This window comes from Aotus nancymaae, unplaced genomic scaffold, assembly GCF_030222135.1.
Source record: "Aotus nancymaae isolate 86718 unplaced genomic scaffold, 86718_ANA_hifiasm-v0.15.2.pri h1tg000040l, whole genome shotgun sequence".
Taxonomy (NCBI): Eukaryota; Metazoa; Chordata; class Mammalia; order Primates; family Aotidae; genus Aotus; species Aotus nancymaae.
In genome coordinates this window covers 37,915,116-37,939,048 of record NW_026988454.1, presented here as the reverse complement: position 1 = coordinate 37,939,048, position 23,933 = coordinate 37,915,116, and the positions used below count along the sequence as shown (strand labels likewise).

Here is a 23,933-nt window from a genome sequence, read left to right as displayed (position 1 = left end):
TTTCTTAATAGTAGAGGAAAGACTGTCTTTGCAAAACAGGTAAAATTTGAATGTCCAGGAACAAAGGGACAGACTACTAACTGGCCTATTTATTTCCTATCCAATGAATAACCAAAGTAATCATTTAGAATCAACCATCTTAAAGTCATTTTTCAAGATCTGATTCTGGAAACAAATATGCACCAAGTAGTTATGATTCCTTGCTTCAGAATTTCCTTCTATGAGAATTATTTGATATGCCTTTATTCTCTATAGTCTAGGACTCAGTGTATTTCTATCAAGTTATAAAACTTTTGAAGGCAATATCTTAGAATATAACTGTAGATGTATTCAAGTGTTGGTTTATTTTGTAGGTGTTTCCTCTGTCTGCCAGAAATCCTGCTAAAAAGCCAAGTCCATCCTTGCTATTTTAGAAATAAATCCAACTGTCTGTCATTTATGATTACCTTTTGTTTTGATTTTCACAGCTTTTTGTTGTTTCAACTCAATACCCAATACATCATAGAGGGCCGTCAGCTCAATTAGGGCTAAAGGGCAAACTTTCTTCATGTCCTGGGGTGCGAGGTCACCAATCCTTGTGGTACCCGTTTTGTCTTTTGGCACTCTGAAATTCTAAAATAAACATCATTAATATAGTAAAAGTTTACAGCACCTAACCCCCATTGTAATGCAAGAAGAAAAAACCAACTATAGAAAGCTTAGAATAAGTGATAAGGAAGGCCACAATAGAATTTCTCCAGTCAGAATGAAGAGTGATCCTTCATGACAATGACTCCTAAAGCTGTGGAGTGTTGAGAGTCAACATTCAAAGTTTGACAGACAATGAGACCAGACCACATATTTGGAATGTTAATCCCAGTGGCTCAGAGGGCAAAAGAGACAGTGAGCCCAAAGGAGAAAAAGACTTCTAGTTAAGTGAACTGCAGAAACCAAGGAAGGCTAGAAGTTAAGCATAATCTATGAGGGGAAAGGGAAGGGGAAAGAGAGCAGGGAGCGGGGAAGGAAAGAGGAGAGGAAAAGGAAACGGGGGGGGGGGAGGGGGGAAGGGAGAAGGAGAGGGAGAAGGGGGAAGGGGAGAAAGAGGGGATAACGGGAGGAAGAGGGGAGGAGGAGGAGAGGGGAAAGGGGAAGGAAAAGAGAAGGGGGGAAGGGAAAGAGGAGAAGAAAGGAGAAGGGGAGAAGGACAGGGAGGAGAAAGGAGAAGGTGAGAGGGAAAGGGAGGGGGGAGGGGGAAGACAAAGGGAGAGGAGAAGGGGAGAAGGAAAGGGAGTAGGGAGAGGAAGAGAAAGGGGGAGGGAAAGGGGGAAGAGAAAGGGAGAGGGGAAGGGAAGAGGGAAAGGGAGGAGTGGGGAGGGGAGGGGAAAATGGGAAGGGAGAAGGGAAAGGGAAAAAGAGAGGGGAGAAGGCAAGGGAAGAAGGGGAAGTGGGGAAGGGAAAAGGGCGGGGGAGAAGGGGAGGGGAGAAGAGGAAAGCAGAGGAAGATAACATGAGGAAGACAAGTAGGGGGAAGAGAAAGAGGAATAGTAGCCATGAGTATACGCTTAGAGTGTGCCAAGTACCCTTCACATACACTTACGTATTTTTTAATTGTCACAAAAACCAAGTAAGATTGGTCAGAAAGGCTATAGTGCATTCGGGTAAGAGTAGAGGACACAGGGAATTGAAGATCATGGACTTCAGAGCTCACCAGTCATCTAGCTACTTACTAGTTGTGTGCCTTAGGGCAACTGCTTAACCTTTCTTTCTGTAAAATGGGAGATGGAGGGGGAGGGAAAGAAGGAAAAGGGCAAGAAAAAGGAGTAAGAGGAGGAGGATGGGCCACCTAATTCAGAGGGCTGTGGTGAGGTTTAGGGCCCAGCACTTCCCAAGTACTTCTATGTGGTTGCTACTGCAGGTTGAGCATCCCTCATCCAAAATGCTTGAGACCAGAAGAGCTTGGGATTTCAGATATTGAAACATTTTTAGATACACAATGAGACATCTTGGGGATGGGTCTCAAGTCTAAACACAAAATTTATTTATGTTTTATACACACATATCCTGAAAGCAATTTTATAAAATATTTTAACTAATTTGCATGAAACTCAGTGTGTGTTAAGTACTTATGCGTAGGATTTTTCACTGGTGGCATCATGCCAGTGCTCAAAAAGGTTCGGATTTTGGAATATTTAGGATTTTGGATTTTTGGATTAGGGATATTCAACTTGTGTATTACTTTCACTGCTGAATAAGCTGGGAATAAGATGTTACTTCATGATCACAAGCACGTAGAGATGTGGTTTTTGCCTTTGTCAAATATCATCTTTTAATATTAAACACATTAAACATAAGAAAACAAACCACAAGATAAAAAGACAAATTTCACTAGTGTGTGCATTTAATACAAATTATAGTCCCATTGTGTTTACCCATTACTAAAACTGATCATTCCCTTACAGTTTGGGTTTACCTTTGAATTTTTCATTTAAGTCAATTGCTGATTAGCTAATTTAACTGCCTCTATTTTATTCCCTTTGCTTTATTTTTTGCAAAATATCATTAACACTTCATTGTCTAAATACTAGGGCAAAAGGCATTTCCTAAAGCAGTAATTCTCAAAGTGTAGTCCAGGGACCACTGGGGTATCCAATACCCTTCCAAAAAGTCCAAAACTATTTTAATAATTAGTGAGATATTATTTTGCCTTTCACATTCTCATTCTCTCATGAGTATACAGTTGAGTTTTCCAGATGTAAATGAGTGCTATTGCAGCAGAATGAATGCAAACATAAATATGAGAATCCAGCTGACTTCAACTAAACCCAGACATTAGAGACTAGCTAAAATTAAAACCATGATACACTTACTTTTTTTTCAGAAAATATGCCTATTTTCCATTTTGAAAAAGGTATTTATGTTAGTTGTAATATTGTTATATTAAATGGATTTATAGTTTTTCAATTTCTCAATTTTATTTTCAGATATGGTAAGTGTCCATAGGTATAAGCCACATAAACAGAAGCGTTTTGAGGCCCTTAATTTTTCAGAGTATAAAGGAGTTGTGAGATGAAAATGCTGCAGTCACTCTCCTAGAGCAATTCGTAAAACCTGTGACTTTTAGTAATGAGAAGCTAATTCCCTTAAGCAAACTCAATTCCGAGAGAGCCTTCAAGTTCACTGTAAGAGGAGAGGTGTCTTTCTTAAATGTTTGTTATGTATTTTTTTCCCAGGAGAACGTCAAATAAACAGCAATGAACATCACTGAAGACAGAGCCTAAGCAAATTTCCAGCAGTGGGTGGGATGACCTCCATGGGGCACTGCACTCTTCGAGAAAGTGGAGCCCTTACTCTTTTCATCGCTTACTATGTGACCTGTGGCAAACGACGTCCCCTTCTGTGCCTTAGCCTCCTCATCTGTAAAATGAGAATAACAACTGAACCTGACCTATAAGTTGTGGTGATGGTCAAACTATAAATAGCACTCAAAAAGTATTACATATTATATTTTTTAATGGAGTTTTTAAAAATAATATCAACATTTCACGGTCTTTCTTTATTCTTACGTGTCATGGCAAGGTAAGAAAAAAATGACAATAATAATTCTCCTATCTGAAAAGCAGTTCCTCATTTAATTCTGCAAAAGTCCCAATAAGGTAAGAATGACTACAGCATCTTCTAGGTGAAGAAATGGAGACTCACTTAAGTGCCTTAAACATGGCCACAAAGCCAGTGATGTAATGAGATGCAAATTCAGTTCTCCTAAATCCTAAGTTTTGTAACCATTCTGTTCTACTCCATTTTCCCCATCCACCGGAGTAGGCAGGGAGATATCTAGGTTGATAGTTGTTGATGTGGTACTGGAAACGCCTCAAGGAGAGGAGCTACTTCCTAATCACTTCTGTAACCCTGTTATAACATAGACCTGGCACACGATGGGTGCTTTGTCACGGCCCACTAAATGAATGAAGACATACATCCTACAGGGAACAGAGCACAGAATCAAACTCAGTGAGGTGAAGGACCACTGGCTTCATGTTCCCCTGATTTTCTGTGATTTGTACTGAGTTTCCCTTTTAACAATCACGCAAAACTCATCACATTTTTCCCATGCTCGGCCCTACATTTCTGCTAATTGTTTCATTTTCTGAATGCTGAATCAACCATATTTACCTTTTTTTAAAAAAAAGTCCTAAATGTTTACATTAAAATCAGTACCTTTGGGTCTAATAAGCCAGACACATGTAATACAGTCGTTCAAAGCATTACCCAAGGTAAATGTTTAGAGAATCCTGAAATATGATTAATTCAAACATTTGATTTACCTAGCAATATATGTCATGAGCTTATTTATTTATTTATTTAAACATTGTGCCTAATGAAGTAGTTCTTTATCCCAATGTTTAATTCATAGCAGCAGCTTTAAATATTTATGAAGTTTCCTGTCGTTTTTTGTTTAGTTAATAGACCGAATGGTTCAGTTTGTTGGCTAAGAGAAAGCAGTGAAATTTCAGCAAGATTAAAGATCTCTACTTCTTGAACAATGTGTTTAAAGAAAAGAATAAGGCCAGGCACTGTGGCTCACGCCTGTAAGCCCAGCACTTTGGGAGGCCAAGGCGGATGGATGGCCTAAGGTCAGGAGTTTGAGACCAGCCTGACCAACATGGTGAAACCCCGTCTCTACTAAAAATACAAAAATTAGCTGGGCATGGTGGTGGTGCCTGTAGTCCCAGCTACTCAGGAGGCTGAGGCCAGAGAATTGCTTGAACCCAGGAGGCAGAGGTTGTGGTGAGCCAAGATCATGCCATTGCACTCCAGCCTGGGTAACAAGAGCGAAACTCCGTTTCAAAAAAATAATAATAATAATAAAATAAAAATTTTCAAAAAAAAAATTATAAGGTCATTGGTTCCCAAGTGTTTCCACAAATTAACTGGGTAGCTTTTCCTGCCTGTGCCGCTCTTTTGTAGATTTTGCATGAGGGGCCCTTAGGCACTGCGTCACTAATAATAAACTTGATTTTGTACTCATCAAATCACTCTAGCTTTGACTTGGAAAGCAAGAGAAAGGCTTCAAAAGCATAGTCATTAATGTCAAGCCTCAGCATGTCAAGGTACCTCTCTAAGCTGTTTCCATGAATGAAAAACAGGAATCCCTACCTCCTCGAGGTCATCTAATAAATAAAATAATTACAGAGCATAATTTCGGAGATACAATGTGTATACATTAAGTAGCTACATTTTCAAACTAAAGCAAATTAAAGGTTATAAAACCTGATCTCCAAATTTAAGAAGAGAAATTTGAATCCACTGTGAGAGATCATAAAGAATTAACAAAGACTGCTCGATGCTGTGAGGAGAAGGAAGTGAATATGAAATGAGGTCAACAGAGAACAATGTATTACATAAAGCCTACTGCTTATTTACAGAAGGAGGGGAGCATGGAACGGAAATGGGACTTAAGGTTTTATCTGTTTAGACACCTGCCTCAGAGTAGTGAATACAAATCTTTACTTCTTCAACCATGGGAAAGACTTGTAGAAACTTTACAATGAGTCCATACCTTCTAGAAGACAAATGAACTAAAAACAAGTTTGTATAGATGAGTATATGCATATTTGCATAAACAAATACATGGACAGATTAACCATAATGCCTAAAGCATGCAGCCTAAATCAAAGGTGATTTCACATATTTATTTGATCTAATATATAAGTTCACAATCAGGAAATACTTAACAGGAAAACTGATTTTGAGCTAGTCTCTGAGGAATAGATAAAGGTTTCCTTGGCAAATATGGAACAACAGAGGGGTAGAAATGGAGAGGTCATTTTAAACTTGGGGCACAACATGATTAAAATCAAGAAGGTAGGTGAACGTAAACTAGCTAAACAGAGAAGAAAATGGCAGAGGGAGTTTTGTTTTGAAAGCTCTCAAGTGGAGATTAATTATACTTCATTCCATTGTTTGAGTCAATAGCTTAAAAGCCAACAATGTCTTCATTTTGTTTAGATTCTATTGTTCTTCAATTTAAAACCTTTCCACATTTTAAGATGAAGACTGTCACTTTAAAATCATACTTTTCGGCTGAGCTCAGTGACTTACGCCTGTAATCCCAGCACTTTGGGAGGCCGAGGCAGGCAGATCACAAGGTCAGGAATTCAAGAGCAGCCTGGACCACGTGGTGAAACCCCATCTCTACTAAAAATACAAAGAATTAGCCGGTGTGGTAGCATGCATCTGTAACCCCAGCTACTCGGGAGGCTAAGGCAGGAGAAGCACTTGAACCCGGGAAGCGGAGGTTGCAGTGAGCCGAGATTACACCATTGCACTCCAGCCTGGGTGACAGAGCAAGACTCTGTCTCGAGAAAAAAATTAAAGGAAGAAAACATACTTTTCCTAAGGATAGTCTGGCAGAGTGGATCATCACTTTAGGCCACATTTGCATACTCTTATTTTTCCCATTAGGTATAAGCACAGATTTTAAAAAATATACAAGAAGGCCAGGCACAGTGGCTCATGCATGTAACCCTAGCACTTTGGAAGGCCAAAGCAGGTGGATCACCTGAGGACAGGGGTTTGAGACCAGCCTGGCCAACACGGTAAAACCCCATCTCTACCAAAAATACAAAATTAGCCAGGCACGGTGGCGGGCACCTATAATCCCAGCTACTTGGGAGGCTGAGGCAGGATAATTGCTTGTACCTAGGAGTCGGAGGTTGCAGTAAGTGAGATCATGCCGTTGCACTCCAGCCTGGGTGACAAGAGTGAAACTCAATCTCAAAAATAAAATAAATACACACACACACACACACAAGCCTACAAATAATTCAGATGTCCACAACAGATTCAATAAATTATAATACATCCATACAATGGAGTAGAATATATCTAATAAAAAAGAAGTGAGAAATATTCCTCTATAGTACTTTGGTATGATTTCCAGGATATACAACTAAGTCAACAAAACAAAAATCAAGGTGGAAGAAACTGCATAGCAAGTTACCATTTACCTAGGAACAAAAGGATAAACCATGATAATAAAAGGAAAGAAAGTTTGCCTCTAAGAGAGGGGACCGAATACGTTGGTAGCTGAAGGAGAAAAGCTAGACTTTTAATACACGTTGTTTTTCAGCTTCACTGATGGACTGTACATTTTACATACTTATAAACCAAAATTCAATTTCAAAAAAAGCAATCTCTAAAAATTGAAAATAAAGCAAATTAACCAAAGTAGGTATGCAGTTGATGGCTTAACCGTACAAAGAATAACAATCCTACGCAACCTAAAACACAGTAATTTTACTGTATAAAGTCCCTTTTATGATGTACTCCCAACGCACATATACATGCAAAAAAAAAAAAAAGAAAGAAAAAAGAAAAACAAGTTTAAATCATTTCTAGTAGTCATATTGTTGATAGTAGTATTAGCATATTCTGAGAATGCTGTGCATTACGTAGAATAAAGCAAACATGTAATTATGTGACATTCTAAATATAGCATCTGCCATTTCCTGAGAACTGCAATTCTCAGCATGGAAGACAGAAGATAGTGATGTACCTCTGTCCTCTGAAAAGGCTCAAAAGTAATGGCCAATGAACACTCCTAGTGCCCTGAGCATAGTCACAAAAGTCTATTTCTATTAAATGGAATCAGGGTTTCCTTCAGAAACAAATCAATCTAGGTCTGGAAGAGAAAATACACCAGACAAGCCTGTAAAATCTAGTCCAGGGTCATGTCAAATATGTATAAATTCACGAGTTAAGACTATTTTTTATAAATATATATGAGTCCATGAATTAAGACTTTTTACAAAACAAATTAAAACATTAATTGGTCACAGGTGAAAAATGCTAGTAAGCCAACAATTTCTGAAAACCAACAAAAGGTAAAAATTACCACTTTGAGAAAATTGTTCTCAAAGAAATAGTCAAATAAAAAGAAGAACATATTAGATCATAATTTTGTAACCATTAATAAACTAATGGATCCAGGTATTGATCAGTAGCTACTATATTGACAAAAAAGGAAAGACAAACAGATATATGATCTTCTCAACAGAAAACACACAATCACATATCAGACGTAGTCTTGACCCACCCCCTACCAAAAAAAAAGTGAAACTGTATCTAATCATCAATTTAAAGTCAACTAATTTATAAGAAACAAAAGAACATGTTAAACTACACCAGGGGAATAGTCAGAGGGGGAAACTCTCCACAACTTAATAACCACCTTTCTTCAATAAATTAATGGGGAGGAAGGAAGGAAAAATAGTGAGAGAGAGGAAGGGCTAGAGGGAAAGGGAGAAAGTAGCGGGAAAGAGAGACAGGGAGAGGGAAAGAAATGGAGGAGATTTTAAAATTCTTAAAAGATATATCAATTAATTGCAATTTGGATCCTGGCTCAAACTGTACAAAAAGATCATAAAATTATGTGATCCAATTTGAAATCTGAACACCGATTAGATGTTTGAAATTAAAAACTGTTAGCATTTTTGGTACAATAATAGTTATATGGTTATGAGTTTTTAAATCCCCTCTTTGCCTTTTAGGAATAGAGACAATAAAATAGAATTTAGAGTTGTATTTCAAAATAACACAGAATAGGGAAGTGGGTGGGGGTATGGATAGGTCAGGATTGGCCATGGGTTAATGAATGTTGGGGCTGAGTGCTGAGTATTTGGGGGTTCAGAATACCATTCTTTTTAACTTTTGCCTTGTGAAATTCTGCATAAATAAATGTATTTTTTTAGAAAATACAAGACATTCAGTAGCAATGAGAACACTCACTGCACAGAGCTTGGTTTCTAAATACAATTCCGCTGCTAAAAAGTACCAGAGCTTCTTGAAGACATGGATGCTTTCAAGTCTGCGGAAAGAAAATTACAAAGAAAGCCTGGAACATCTTGTGCCAGAAAGTGAAGAAGCAATTATGGAAGACTGTCAGCCAATAAGTGTAGAAGGAATAATAGAATTTTAAAATAACCATTTCTCAAGCACCAGTTTAGTTATTGTTTCAGGCAAAGTTAAAAATGGATGGTGAAACCACTGGGCAATAGGCTTTATTGACATATAGGAAATGTGCCCAGTCTCAAGGATGGCAAATTATTATTAACTGCACATAGGAAAGGTATATTTTTATAAGGGGGAGATCTAGTGAACATCTCTCCTTAGACAAGTTGGTGATCAAACTTCTATCACCAATAAAGGGACCATCTGATACCATGCACCTCTGCTGATGATGCAATTAAAGGTATAAACATTGTCTATGCAGTAAATGTGGCTAAACATGTTTAACTTGAATCCAGTCCTGAAGGAACAATCAGAAAACTGACTTGGACTCTTCATTAATATTGGAAAAAAGCAGGAGACTGACATAGATTCAAGAAAACCAAATAAACCTGACAACAAATACAGTATATGACCCTTGTTTGAAACCCAAATGGGGGTGGAAAAGGAAGAAGCTATAAAGAATAATATTGTGACAACTGGGAAAATTTTGATACAACCATATATTAAATATAATTATCACTTCAGTTTAACTTTCTTAAGTATTATAATTGTGTTGTTTTCTATGTCCTTGTTAAACTAAAAACAAAAGTTAGAGCATACATGTAGATAGATATAGAAAAGAAAAAGAGGTTATAAAATGTTAATAACTGTTGAATTGATCTTTGAAAGCCATATGGTGTTTGCCATATTATTCTTTCAACTTTTCTGTGGGTTCTACATTTTTAAAATAAAAAGTTGATGAAGTGTAGTGGATCATCCCTGTAATCCCAAGACTTTGGGAGGATGAGGTGAGAGGATCGCTGGACCCCAGGAGTTTGAGTTATGCCTGGGCAACATAGTGAGACCTCATCTCTCTCTCTCTGTCTGTGTGTGTGTATGTGTGTATATATATGTGTGTGTGTGTGTGTGTATATAGATGTATATGCATATGTGTACATATATGAATATTTATAAACAGTGTATGACGTACAGGTGACGTGGCATCATTGCCTTTGCTCTTCTGGATTTTCTCCTTGGAGCTCTCTTTCTGATTGAGTGCTTGCTCAGCAAATGATACCTCCAGGTTGATGTCTGTTTCAGAGGCAGGTGTCTCCTCAGGTAGGATCAGCTTCTTTTCACCAACAACAAGGTTAGATGCCTGGTCTGAGGGGCAGGGAGAAAAGAACCCAATTCATATGCTTTACTTCTTTATTTCTTTTTTAAAAAAATTCGAATGCATTCACTACATAAAAACATTTGGGAGGAGTACTATGTTCTCTAGGCAATACTTAGCTGTTACTTTAATAATAAGGAGTGTACTCAAGAATCCTATGGATGGTGCACGGGAAGTGGGCAGGGAGATGGTGGTGGCTAGCAATCTATAGTTCAACTGTGCAATCTTTGAGATCACAATCCTTAAACTGGGTTCCAATTCCAAAACATTGCTGAAAGATAATAAACTTCTAATGAAAAAACTCAAAAGGTTTTGAAGTCTTAATTGTTGTTTTATTCTACACAGAGAAACTAAAAGCAAAAGAAGAGGGAGGTGATGAGCAGTAATCTCTTGTAAAGCTAGTAATTTACCATTTAATTAATTTACTCAGAGTGGATCAGATTCTTGGAATAAACTTCTTCCACACCCTACATTTCCTTTCTGGAATATTACCTATCTATCATAGTAAAAATTCCAAAACAAGAGTTAGTGCCAAAAAATTATCACTATGCGAGTCGGGTCTGGACGTACCTGGCACAGGAATGGTTGGGTTTGCACCTGATTATGTCAAAGAGTATAAGAGTTCCTACAACTATAAATACTAGTCAAATCATTTTCACATATTTACATCAATATTTCGAGGACATAGTCAGTTTAACTTTGTTTTGGCATTTATGGTTTTTTGTTAATCTTCCAGAAAGGAATTAACATTTAAAAACCTCTTTGCTGAAAACACCTGATTTAAGCTTTGGAGAAAATATTTCTAAATTTGACTATTTGGTAAACTTCTGGTCTTAATGCAACTGACATTAGAAAAAACCTAGAGCCAATAACCAAGATAACTGATATTTTCTCACTGTAGACCTTTGAATCATAGTAAAAGGCTATGAATTACAAAATGCAGTGTATACACATGCTTACATACTGACAGGCTCACATGAGAACACAACAAAGTGATGGAAGCGAAAGTCAATTAAAAAATTTAATAGATAAATGTCATAATTACATATATAATTGAAAGTCTGCAGTTCAGAAAAATAATGTTTATATTCATTTAAATTCAAAATGGATTTAAACCATTATAATTTTGTAACCGTTAATAAACTAATGGATCCAGGTATTAATCAGCAGCAGCTGCTACATTGACAAAAAAAAAGAAAGACAAACAGATATACGAGCTTCTCAAGAGAAAACATACAATCACATATCAGTCTTGACCCCCTTACCACCAAAAATAAAGTGAAACTGAATCTGATCATCAATTTAAAGTCCACTAATTTATAAGAAACAAAAGAACATGTTAAACTACACCAGGGGAATAGTCAGAGGGGGAAACTGTCCACAACTTAATAACCAGGTTTCTTCAGTAAATTAATGGGGAGGGAGGAAGGAAAAATAGAGAGAGGAAGGGATAGAGGGAAAGGGTGAAAGAAGTGGGAAAGAGAGAGAGGGAGAGAGAAAGGGATCATCCCTGTAATCCCAAGACTTTAGGAGGCTGAGGTGAGAGGATCGCCTGTTTTAATCAAAACAAGTTTAGAAGTAAATATGAATCTAGTCTTATTCAGCCCCATTCAATAAGCAGGGTAAACTTTGTGGGCATGAGACCCGTGCAGCCACACAGGGCTCCAAACTCAGGAGGGTCCCACACTTAGTTTAATGCTCTGCTGTTACATCATCATGTAAATAAGAGGCCCTATATATTCAGTTTGTCCCTGACCTTGAAAATTACATAGCTGGTCCCTGTGGCATCTCACAGTTAAGAAAGTAAGAACTGACCTGTGCTAATTCCAAAACTAAGAACACATTTAAAGACCATTGATATTATTAGTATTCATCTGCTGCCATGTATATTTATGTTTCTCAACAGCCTATTTTTTAAATTAGAATACTTATACCTTTTGATGATTAATTTTTTAAAGTATCAACATGAGTGTGAAAGCACAATATTAATTTTATTTTCCCTCTGGTTTATACTCTTTTATGTTTTACTATGACTATGTATATTGGTTTCCTAGGAAACCACTCTAAGAGGAAAAAAATGATTAGCCATTTTCTTAAATTAGAAGCTACCTTTCCAGCAGCTGAGTAGTTGGGGGCATGAATTTAGAAACTACTCTTTCTTCTCAGCACCTCCACGTCAGGGTTATAATAAATACCCCACACTCACACCCACACCAACAGACTCTGCAGAATGTAAAGCTGAGTAATTATAATTAAGGTAGTATACATTTAACACACAGAATTCCTTCAAAAGCATGGCAAAAAAAAATACTGCACATAAAAGTTCTGGCTAAAATAGAAAATCAAGTAGGGGCAGAGCACAGGAAAAAAACACTTTTGGGACTAAAGGGGGGCGCTGCTACAAGAAATAGATGATTACTTGGCTAAAAAATGATGATTTAATTATCCACACTTAACAAGAACAGAATGTTTAAAAATCAACCTTTTGGCTCTTAAGGTCCTAAAATAAATAACATTTCTGTTATCTAGTCTGTTTTTAAGTGCACAATGGCACTGAGTTACAAACATTTTGCAAAACTCCCTCAAGTTTTTCAGTTGTCCAAAATATCCTGAAATGCCTTTAAAAAATTTTTTTAACCACCTGACTTTAAGATTCAATTGCTTCTATTTTAAAAAAAGATTTTTTCATTCCTCTGTGGAAATCCCAAAGAAAATAAGAAACTACAGATATCAATATAAAAGTTTTAAAAATTACTGGGGCATTATTAGTATTTCTAAATATATTTTATAGAGTTTATGATTTAATGAAAAATGAACACATTGAAGTGGATTAATTAATTTGAAATGTGACAACTCTTGCAACTATACAACTTAGCAACTTTTTCATTTAAAATAAGTATCATTGGCGGAATATGTTTAAAAACCCGTGTGGGGAAACCATTCAAAAGAGACTATGTCATCCATGCCTTCAAATTTTAATCAGAAACAGCCCCATTTTTGAACCTGAGACAACGTTTCCATGCATTTCATCCCCAACTTTCCAGTGTTTGGCTTACACTGGTTAATTCACTGGCTAGTGAAACAGCAAGGCATTGCCTGGAACAGGTGCAAGAGGGACTACTCAGTGACTTGGATGGCATCACACATTCTCTTGTTATTCTGATCGGAGGCTCTATTCCCACTCTGTAGCATTCCAGCAAAAGCAGATGTAAATCAAGCAGCAACTTTGTCACATTTCACTTGCCTGCTGCAAGCTAGGCAGGAAAGTGCTCACACTATGAACTTGTCTTCCAGAACTTTTGTTGCTATAGCCTACATCATGATCCCTGGCAAGGGAGGAAAACACCAAGAAAAGGACAATGTTTTCCTCAGTATCAGTTCACCAACTGCCAGTCACTCTTCCCCAGAGCCCAAAGCATATTGACATTGGCACAAAAAACCCGTCTGTCTCTCCTGACAACCCAGCTCTCTAGCAGGCAGGGTAACTATGCCAGCTTGCTTGCCACTTCAACATCTGCGGGCACATAGATTTGAGAAAACACCCAGTGATCTCATTCAGATATAACATACACAACTGGAGAAACATCCACAGAACAGTAAAAAGCACATGCTTTTATAAATATATGTGTGTATATACACGTGCGTGCATATTATCTTTAAGGCAGGGGTGCAAGAGAGAAGTTCTGAGAAAAGTGTGGAAGGAAAATGTCCCATATGATCTTGAATAATGTAGGATTTGTATAGGAATGTTGGGAACACTCCTCAGTCCTCCACATTTTACCTAATACCCCTCCCCCTACTACTTCCAAACCAAATGCAACACTATTAATGACATCAACACACCAGTTGCTAAATTTTAGGAACATAAACATAGATCACCTTTGTTTTTGTTTGTTAAATAGCAATTAAGGACTACATTTTTAAGCTTAAATCTATTAACTTCATTTAGAATATTTTTCCTTTTTGTAAACAAACGAAATAGCTATAAATTCTTTCTTAGTATTAATAAAGTCTTAATAGTTACTTTTGGCAGGGCATGGTGGCTCACACCTGTAATCGCACTTTGGGAGGCTGAGGCAGGTGGATCATTTAAGGTCAGGAGTTCGAGATCAGCCTGGCTAACATGGCAAAACCCTGTCTCTACTAGAGATTTAAAAAAAAAAATAGACTGGCATGATGGCACATGCCTATAATCCCAGCTACTGGGAGGCTGAGGGAGAAGAACCACTTGAACTAGGGAGGCAGAGGTTGCAGTGAGCCAAGACCACACCACTGCACTCCAGCCTGGGCAACAAAGCAAGACTCCACCTCAAAAAAAAAAAGTTACTTTCTTTCACACCTTGAATTTCTAATTCATTTCTGGAATACCAAACATTAGCAGAGAAAGAAAAGGAAAAGGAAAATTATAATCAATTGCCTATAACAATCTTAACTATTTTTAAAAGTTTTTCTACAATATCTAAAAAGTTACCCCATTTACGAATTAGGAGCTTGTGATTTAAGAACAATGCTGCAAGTTTGCTGCCTCAGTAACTAGCTGTGTGACATTGGAAAGTGGCTTCACATCTCTAAGCCTCAGTTCGCTCATCTGTAAAATGGGTTAATAAGAACAATAACCATTACATCGTTTTTGAGTGTATTAAATGAAGTAAACATCTCCTGATAGCATCTGGCACATGATAAGCATTCAGGAAGATACATATATGCATTTTGAATCAGAAGATAGGGATACACATTTTAAAAAATTGAAGGTCAACTATAAGCTCAGCCTCATGTAATGATCCACTTGGGACCCTACATTAGCATTTTGATATAATTTGCTTACTAGAACTGAAGGTGAGTATAAGACTGTAACTCTTTGTTATACTAATTAAAGGGGGAAAAAAAACAAGAGAACAGGTTCAACATACCATCTCTTCCTTGGTATTTGTTTTCATTTGTCCTAAGTGACTGCGATTCAGTGCCATCTGGAGCCTAAACATAGAAAACAGGCCATTTAGTCATCTCCAACTCAAAACCAGAGAAAATGGTATTGTAAATAATTCTGTTACTAATCTTTAGAGTACAAGAAATGTACTCAGAATTATAATTATCACGGTGGAAAAAAATATACTAAGGTAATAATCAACAAGCAATCATCCAAAAAATATTTGATTACGTACAACTTGTAAGAGACCATAGTAGACCTAGTGGGAAACATGAAAAAAGTCATGAGTGTGTTCCTGTCATCAAGAATACCACTATTTAGTGGAGGAGAAAAGACAAACATGTTAAAAAATTAGTAGTACCTATTAGTTGATGAATGGGTAAGCAAAATTTGGTCTATCTGTACAATGGAATGTTATTTGGCTATAAAAAGAAATGAAGCATTGATACATGCTGCAACATAAACCTTGAAAACATTGCGCTAAGTGAAAGAAACCAGTCACGAAGAGCACATATGATATGATTTCACTGACAGCAAATGACCATAATATGCAAACCATAGAGACACAGAGCAGACTTGTGGTCAGAGTAGGGAGGGAAATATGGAGAATGACTGCTAATGGATACAGGCTTTCTTTTGGAGATAATAGAAATGTGCAAAAACTGATGGTGGTGATAGTTGCATGACTGTGAATATGCTAAAAAAAATTGAATTGTATACTTTAAGTGGGTGAATTGTATAGTATGTGAATTATATCTCAATCATACTATTACAAAACTATAAAAGTACATGTCTCTAATAAAAATAGAAAGTCTTCAAGTAAAAAAAAAGCAAGAAATAAATGTGAAATAAATAACTAAATTACCAAACCAGCAATAAGAGCTAAAACATCTGAAGGAACTCCTGTTTTCAAGGGGTCAGGGCAGTGACCCCCAAGGAATGGAGCCTTCCAAAGGCTTACTGACATAGTAAACCACAACTGACTCCACTCAGCAGTTAAAGTGGCCAGACAGCACTTCTTCCTTTCTAGGTAAGGCTTCAGAAGAAATTCAGAGATCAAGGAGAGTGTGGATCAACCACACTCTCGAAAGAGGTCTATTCGAATTATTTTTAAAATAATATTGATAATTCTACTGGATTTTATCTCAACAGACAGAAAGTGGCCATTATAGTCTCACCACACATTTCACCTCAAGCTGTTGTCCAAGAAGGACTTCATCCTCCTGTGTTGAGAAATATTAAGTTTACCCTGACCCCATGACTCCCTAGTGGAGAATACTTTAGTTTTTCTGTAATCGGTGGTGAGCAGGTTATAGCTGCCTACTGGGTATATTTTTGAGTTATGGGAAAGCACAGAACACCTGTTTGTTAATAATAGTCACCTGTTCAGAGAGAATAAATACGTGGATCAGTATCTGCTCGGGGACTCCAGCCTGGAATGCTGTCAGCCCCTGAGACTCTCAGCTCAGTAGGCTGTTGGCCCCCTGGATAGATCCACTTTGCTGTTCTATCTGAGTGTCTGCCTCTCATTGCCTTCAGGCCACCTGGGTGGGGGTCTCCCCAGCTGAGCTGGTACTTGGTACACCTGAAGTCTAAAAAGAGCCTAGAGAAGCACTTGGCTAGGGACATCTAGGCCATTAATGCACCATTTAGAGACAGGGAAGGCCCAGGACTGTTACACTGACTACCAAGTCACAGAAGTGGTATGTGAGTGCCCAGCATCACTTTAATCCCCTGAAGGACAAAGCAGGCCCATCCTCTGTCCCTCCTCCCACAAGCCTGCAGAGGCTGGCCCTCCATGGCACAATGAACACAGTGAGTGATTCCAATCTCACAAAAGAACACATATTTTGGAGCATGTGGTCGGAATTATTTTCCTTAGCAATTGAAGATGGCAGTACAGATGGTGTTCATTTCTGTATTATATTTCCTAGTGTCAGCAAGGCCTTCATGAGGGAGCATTTAACACGGAAGAGCTGAATGCTCAAAACAGAATCACTCAAAAACAGAAGAACTGCAAGTGAAGATGGCTGGCCCAAGTTTGCATGAGGGATGGCGGAGATAAAGCACTTTTCTAATGGGTGGCAGTGTTTCAATTAAAGGCTCGCAGTGGAAGCAAGTTAACATTATTTTAATTTCCTTTTGCTAGTTCTCTCTTAATGACTCCATCAGATGATACAATCCACCAATTACCTTGGATTCAAATCATGTGGTTCAGACACTGCCAGAAACTTGCTGGAAAATGTTGTTTCTAGCACCGAGTAGCAACATCCTCTTGGAGACTGGCAGAAATCCCACAATTTATATTTTGCTTAGCCTCAGCTCTCTGTTTCCTCCCCCTTTTCACTTCCTCTTAACTCCCTTAGTGAGGGTTCTCTAATTGGGAGGAAAATGTCATAATACTAAATTTCCTTACCGATCATTTTTCTTCAGCTGGAAACCTAGTCCAGTCCTTTAACACGAGTCTGAATATCCCAAATAACCACGGGGTGGTAAGCAAGTGCTTAACTTAAGCAAGTGCCTGGAGCAATTTAAGGACCCCAAAACTCCTGTAAAATGGACTGGACTTGATCTGAAATTGGTCATGCAAATAGAGTAGGAATCTGCAGCTAGAAAGGATTTCTTGCAAGAATAAAATGACTACAAAAGGCAAAAAAAGTATCTACATGACAAGAAGATACCTTAAATACAAACCCTTCTATTCCTCTTTCTAAATAAATAATCGTAAAATTTTTCTTATCTTTTATTTATAGTGTAAATAGAATCTCAGATTTAGGATGCTTAATGTCAGAATCATGTACAAAATGCAAATATATCAGGATAGAGAGTGGTTAAAAGCATGTACTTCAAAGTCAAAGAAATCTGGGTTTACTATCTACAGGACATTAAGCAAGTTACTTAAAATCTGGCCAGGCGCGGTGGCTCATACCTGTAATCCCAGCGCTTTGGGAGGCTGAGGCAGGCAGATCACCTGAGATCAGGAGTTCAAGACCAGCCTGGTCAACATGATAAGACCCCACCTCTACTAAAAGTGCAAAAAATTAGCCAGGCATGGTGGCATGAGCCTGTAGTCCCAGCTACTCGGTAGGCTGAGGCAGGAGAATCGCTTGAACCTGGGAGGCTTGGGTTGCAATGAGCTGAGATTGTGTTACTGCACTCCAGCCTGGGTGACAGAGAGAGACTCCATCTCCAAAAATAAAAAATAAAATAAAATAAAATCTATGAGGCTCAGTCATAAAATGGAAATGCTACTACCTCACTCACAGGACAGCTGTAAGGATTAAGAGATAAAGCACATAAAGTGGTTAGCACAGTAAGTGTTCAGCAATGGTGGCAGCAACTGGTATTATTATTATTACAATCATTGTTCAACAGTCCCATTCCATGTTCATTCCCAGTCCAACCACCTCACTGGGTCTTCTAGGCCAGAGCTACTCAGGCCAGAATGTCAATCAACTTTGACCTCAAGAACATCATCTAGATCAGCTGATTTTCTTCTTTCTTTCTGGCAGCAAGACTTTTTCCATGAAAGAAAGAAGGATCATTTATATTCTGTGCAAGCTCCTTATGCCCTTACAGATGAGTAACAGGTAATCCACCATCTGGCTTATTTGAGTAGCACTGATGTAAACCACACAGTTCTTGTACTGTTTGTTGTTGTTGTTGTTGTTGTTGTTGTTTGAGATGGGGTTTCGCTTTGTCACCTAGCCTGGAGTGCAATGGCACAAACACAGCTCACTGAAGCCTCAGCCTTCTGGGCTCAAGCAATCCTCTGGCCTCAGCCCCCCAAAACAGCTGAGTCTACAGGCACACACCACCACACCCAGCTAATTCTCGTGCTTTTTATAGAGACTGGGTTTCGCTATGTTGCCCAGGCTGATCTCAAACTCTCCAGCCTCAGCCTCCCAAAGTGCTGGGGTAACAGCTGTAAGCCACCCCACCTAACCTCTCAAACTTTCATCATGCCTTCCCTGATACCTCTCTTCATTCATCAGTTCCACAGTCTCTACCAGATCCCACAGCTTTCATTATGAAGTTAATCATCTAGACAAATATTTACTCAATCTTTTGTGTGCTGTCACTTGTGCTAAGGCCAGACACCTTAAAGTTTAACCTAAAGCTGCCTCCTTACATATCTTATGTTCATCCTAAAGGATTTCTTTGTCTTTAGTGAACTCTAACCTAGTTGGATGTGTAAATAGACTGTAATCTACTCTTGTGTCAATCACCAAATTTTGGCAATCAAAGGTGGCCAACTGTTCAAACCATATTCAAATAAGGCAAACACAAAGCTGTAACCAATCCAGCTGTTTCTGTACTTCACTTCCATTTTCTGTAGATCACTTTCCTTTTCCTGTCCATAAATCTTCTTCAACCACACGGTAGCACTGGAGTCTCTGAATCTGCTGTGACAGGGGGCTGGGGGGCTGCCCAATTTGCAAATTATTCTTTGCTCAATTAAACTCTATTAAATTAAATTTGTCTAAGATCTTTCTTTTAACACCACAAAGGAGAAGTTACTTCATGTCTCAAGGTTCCTACTGTGTAATTCAGCTGCAATTAGCTCCCTCACACTCTATGTCATCCATCCCCAAATGAGTCTAGGGAAAAATCAAATATTCCTACAAGCATTAATAGATAGGGAAGAATATCCTGCTCCTACTTTTCTCTAACAATTGGTAGTCATGTTGTCTGAGAAGCTGTCTCTGTCACCCCTAGTGGAGTTAGAGTCACTTCTAATGCTCCAAGGACACCCTCTTCCCCTAATACATGGATTATCAAGCTGAATTTTAACTAGCTTGATTTTCTGCCCCATGAGTATAATTTTCAGAAAGGCAGGAAGCAAGTCTCTCTTGTTCCCTGCAAGCATAGAGCTTTGGTGCCTGGCACAGAATAGGTAATCACAAGTTTTTAATAATTTGAATTAAACCAGATTGATCCAATTGATTGTAAGCAATTATTCCTTTGCCTTAACATCAAAAAAGAAAACCTACTGTTTCTTTTGATTCTCTCTGTTGAGCAAATATGTCTCTGACGTCAGGAATCTGGTGTTGTTTGTTTCTTTTCCTCAAGGTCTGGGAGACCATCTCTACTCGTTTCTGAACTGCCGCTGCCTGGGTCCGGGTCAGTGTTGATAAAAACACCATGCTTTCCTGTGGGTCTCCAGCAGACTCTCCGAAGAGATTGGACAAACCGGCCTCTTTAAGCCACTCTTCTTCCAATTCTCCCTCTAAGACAGTAGAGAAAAGTGGTATTTAAATCACAAAACATAAGAACTTTAAGAACTTTACATTTTTTAAGCTGTTAAAAATTCTAACTAAAACTCTTCTATTGTGACCGAACCACAGTGCTAAGAATCATTATCTAAAACTTGGACAACTGCCATACACTCCAGCCACAACGATATCAAATTTTAGATCGATTTCATATATACTCAATTAAAAATTTTAAATGACTTCACATGTAATTAACCTCTATAATTCCCCTGCAGATTAACCCAGAGGATGATACTGTTCCCCTTCCAGAGATGAGCAAGGAATGAAAAGATAACTTACTTCCATCAAGTTACAGAAAGAAGTCAATGCTGGGGCTGTACATTAAGCCCAGTTTCTTGGCTTAAATTCACTACTACCTCAAAGTCCAACACTAATTTATGGAAAGCCTTGTTTTCTCTGTTCACTGTAGCTGACAGGGAGTGCAGCAAAGAAGTTAACAGCATCAGAACATTGGGAACAATTCAATTTCAAATTAATTTTTCTAATCTTCCAAGTCAGCACATCAGATTGTTATTTGACAATTTTTTGAAAAGCACAATATATTCAGCATAAAAAGGTTATATAGGAAGCTAATTAAATAACAATCAATTCAAAACACTGAAAGCAGGAAGTAAATGTTCACATGCCTGTAAATACTGTGTAAGATCTAACGAAAGTTATTTAAAAGCAGAAGCATAATTAGAATAGCTTCTTTCCAGTCATCACGTTTATAGTGGAAAATAAAAGAGCAATGAATTGGGCCCAAAAGACCTAAATCTGTACCCCATTTCTGCACCTTGATAGCCAAGTCTCTTTGGACAAGTCACTTAGCCTCAAGTTCACTGTTTTCTAATCTGTGTACTAAAGCACACCTCTTCTAGCTATGCCATAACTACAGGTGAGAATGTTACATGGGAGGAGCTTTGAAAAGCCCTAAGATAGACTATATCACATGGTATCGCCCTTAGTCCTGCCTATCTGTCTTTCTATATTATATAAACTTCTTGAGGGCAGAAATCAAGTATTAATAACTTTGGATTCAAGAGACATAAGCCAGTGCGAGGCACTGTGCACACCAGACAACTAAAACAGTTTACTAGCATAAAAAGTAAGTCAGCAAGGCTGGGCATAGTAGCTCAGGCCTATAATCCCAGCACTTTGGGAGGCCGAGGTGGGTGGATCATTTGAGGTCAGGAGTTCGAGACCAGCTTGGCCAGCATGGTGAAACCCAGTTTCTACTAAAAATACAAAAATTAGCTGGGTGTGGTGCTACAGGCCTATAAGCACAGCTACTAGAGAGGCTAAAGCCAAGAGAATCGCTTGAGCCCAGGAGGTGGAGGTTGCAGTGAACTGAGATTGTACCACTGCATTCCAGCCTGGGTAACAGAGCAAGACTCCATCTCAAAAAAAAAAAAAAAAAGTAAGTCAGCCATTATTATTTATGCTGTTAAGGTAGAACTCAGTATTGGTGTAGAAAACCAAGCTGCAGAAAAAAAGCTGATATTGTTACACAACAAGGAAAATAAACAAGATTACTAGGTAGAGTCACTTTTTCCATTAAAAAGTAGAGGTAAAACTTAAACAATTTAAAGTCTAAGAAAAGGTGTGGGCATGTTAAAAACATTCCCAGTCTTCTTGATGATCACATAGTGTGCATAAAAATCAATGAAACTAATTTAATGTTGGAGAATTATCAAACAGATAATGACATACTTCTATGTATCAGGCTTAAAAGCTGCTTTCTCATAGTTTCTCCTTATCAGCAGACTAGTGTGGTACTTCCATCTTGAAACATGGAGAAAGAAAGGGTGAGAAAAAAGAAAAAAGAAACCACTCACAAGGATTGGTTTATGTAAATTTTCTTTCTAGAAAGTTCTGGCTAAGAACAAGATAAGTATCCTCAAAAGTATGAACAACTAATTACCACAAATAAGCTTGACTATACCGGTAACATATGTGGGAAACAATGAGAGAAAAATAAATGAGAAACTAAAGAATGAGTTAACTGTAGTGTTCTTTTAGAGCTAAGAAATCAAATTAAGAAAAATCTCCAAGTTCTTTTTAAATTAGTGTTGGTAGATTTTTCAAGCAATGTTGTAGCCAAGGAGAAAAATCTTATTTATATAGATTTTGCTACTTAATTTGATCCTAAGTCATTTAGTCAAGAAGTCATTGTGTTGAGAATGAAGTCTCTATTAGTGGATCACAAGGCACTGATTGGGGCCCTCACATTTTGGCATTTATATATCAACTTATACAAACATACTTACAAATTTATAGATAGCACAAGGCATAGAAAGAAAGCTAATACAACAGACAAGAGAAATGGACGTGAAAAACTTAGTAACTGCTTGAATTTCAGAAATTAAAAGAAACAGTACAAAAAAATGTTTAAGTAAAGTTTTACATGTTTCTCCCAGAATATCAAGAATCATAGCAGAGAATGGGAAATATGGTGGGAAAGTGACTCTACAGAAATTATGCACCAAATATGAGAAAGAAGTAAATACGGAAGCTAAAAATGCTAATGCCACCATCTACTGTCCAAGTCTATATTTTTAGACTAGTTGGCTAAACCCAGGCCATTGCATCCAATCTGGATAACTATACTTTGAATGACAAAATAGCCAGGCCCACAACAGGTCTTTGAAAACCACCCACAAGGATTGGTTTATGTGAATTTTCTTTCCATAAAGGTCCTGGCTAGGAACAAAATAAGTGTCCTCACATATATGAAAGGCTATCATGTAAAAATAGAAGAGCCTTGTTCTGTTCTCCCAAAGGCATAACTACAGCAAGAGAGTCAAAGTTAGAGGACTGTAGATTGTAAATCAATAAAACAAAGATCAAAACAACTCAAACTGACTGACCACTGGAAAAACAGTATCACTGCCAAGTAGTGCTCTTTCTATTGCCATCTGCATTCACTAGAGACCAAATGACAATGTGGCTACCACATTACAGAAGAAATTTAAAGGGAGGTTAGATGGTTTCAAAGATGAAGTCTAACTCTAAAAAGTTATGATACAGTGAACTTAGCCATCAACATTACAGCCATGTCTATGACTAAGCTAACTTACTCATGCCCGTTGGATCTGGCAGTTGCATCCATAAATCTGCCTCAAACAAGTAATTTTCAAGTTGAAAGGCAACATCTGTTTTCGGTGGTCCTATCTTAAATTTTTCTTATTCTCTTCCTTTCTATGCATTCATTTCCTATAAGTACATATACAAACGACAAAAGCTTTATTTGTTAGTTATTACCATCAGGCTCTTTGATGACAACCACCTCTTGAGCTTCTTGTCTGTTTTCACTAGATCTCTTGATGTTTTCTAGTTCTATCCAATAGTCTTCCATAGACAGTTCATCCAAAGAATCCTGGGAACTTGATCGATCAAATGGAGGCTTCTCTATAACTCTGGTGGTGGTACTTTCCTGGTTCATAGTGTATTGGCCATATCTGCCACTGCAAATTCAAAAGAACACATGGTTCATTTTAGTACAAAAGGAAGTAGTATAATTTCTAAAATAACACAGCAGTAAGCTGGAGAATTTGTTAACTCCCTAAGTTTTCCTTAATAAAACCAAAGGGATATATATTTTGAAACT

The 23,933-nt window shown here is 37.9% G+C and overlaps 1 protein-coding gene across 3 annotated transcripts in view; it reads right to left on the bottom strand.

The window, feature by feature from the left end:
• Positions 1-23,933, bottom strand: part of ARHGAP18 (Rho GTPase activating protein 18) — a 193,862-nt gene that overhangs the window by 41,698 nt on the left and 128,231 nt on the right. For all 3 annotated transcript variants that reach the window (XM_064360705.1, XM_064360703.1, XM_064360704.1), the window contains exons 2-6: positions 23,588-23,790; positions 20,063-20,298; positions 15,052-15,115; positions 9,959-10,131; positions 447-612 (exon numbers count right to left, since the gene is read on the bottom strand). In XM_064360705.1, the coding sequence (XP_064216775.1) occupies positions 447-612; positions 9,959-10,131; positions 15,052-15,115; positions 20,063-20,298; positions 23,588-23,768 (820 nt within the window). In that variant the 5' untranslated portion in view covers positions 23,769-23,790. The remainder of the gene's footprint in view (positions 1-446; positions 613-9,958; positions 10,132-15,051; positions 15,116-20,062; positions 20,299-23,587; positions 23,791-23,933) is intronic.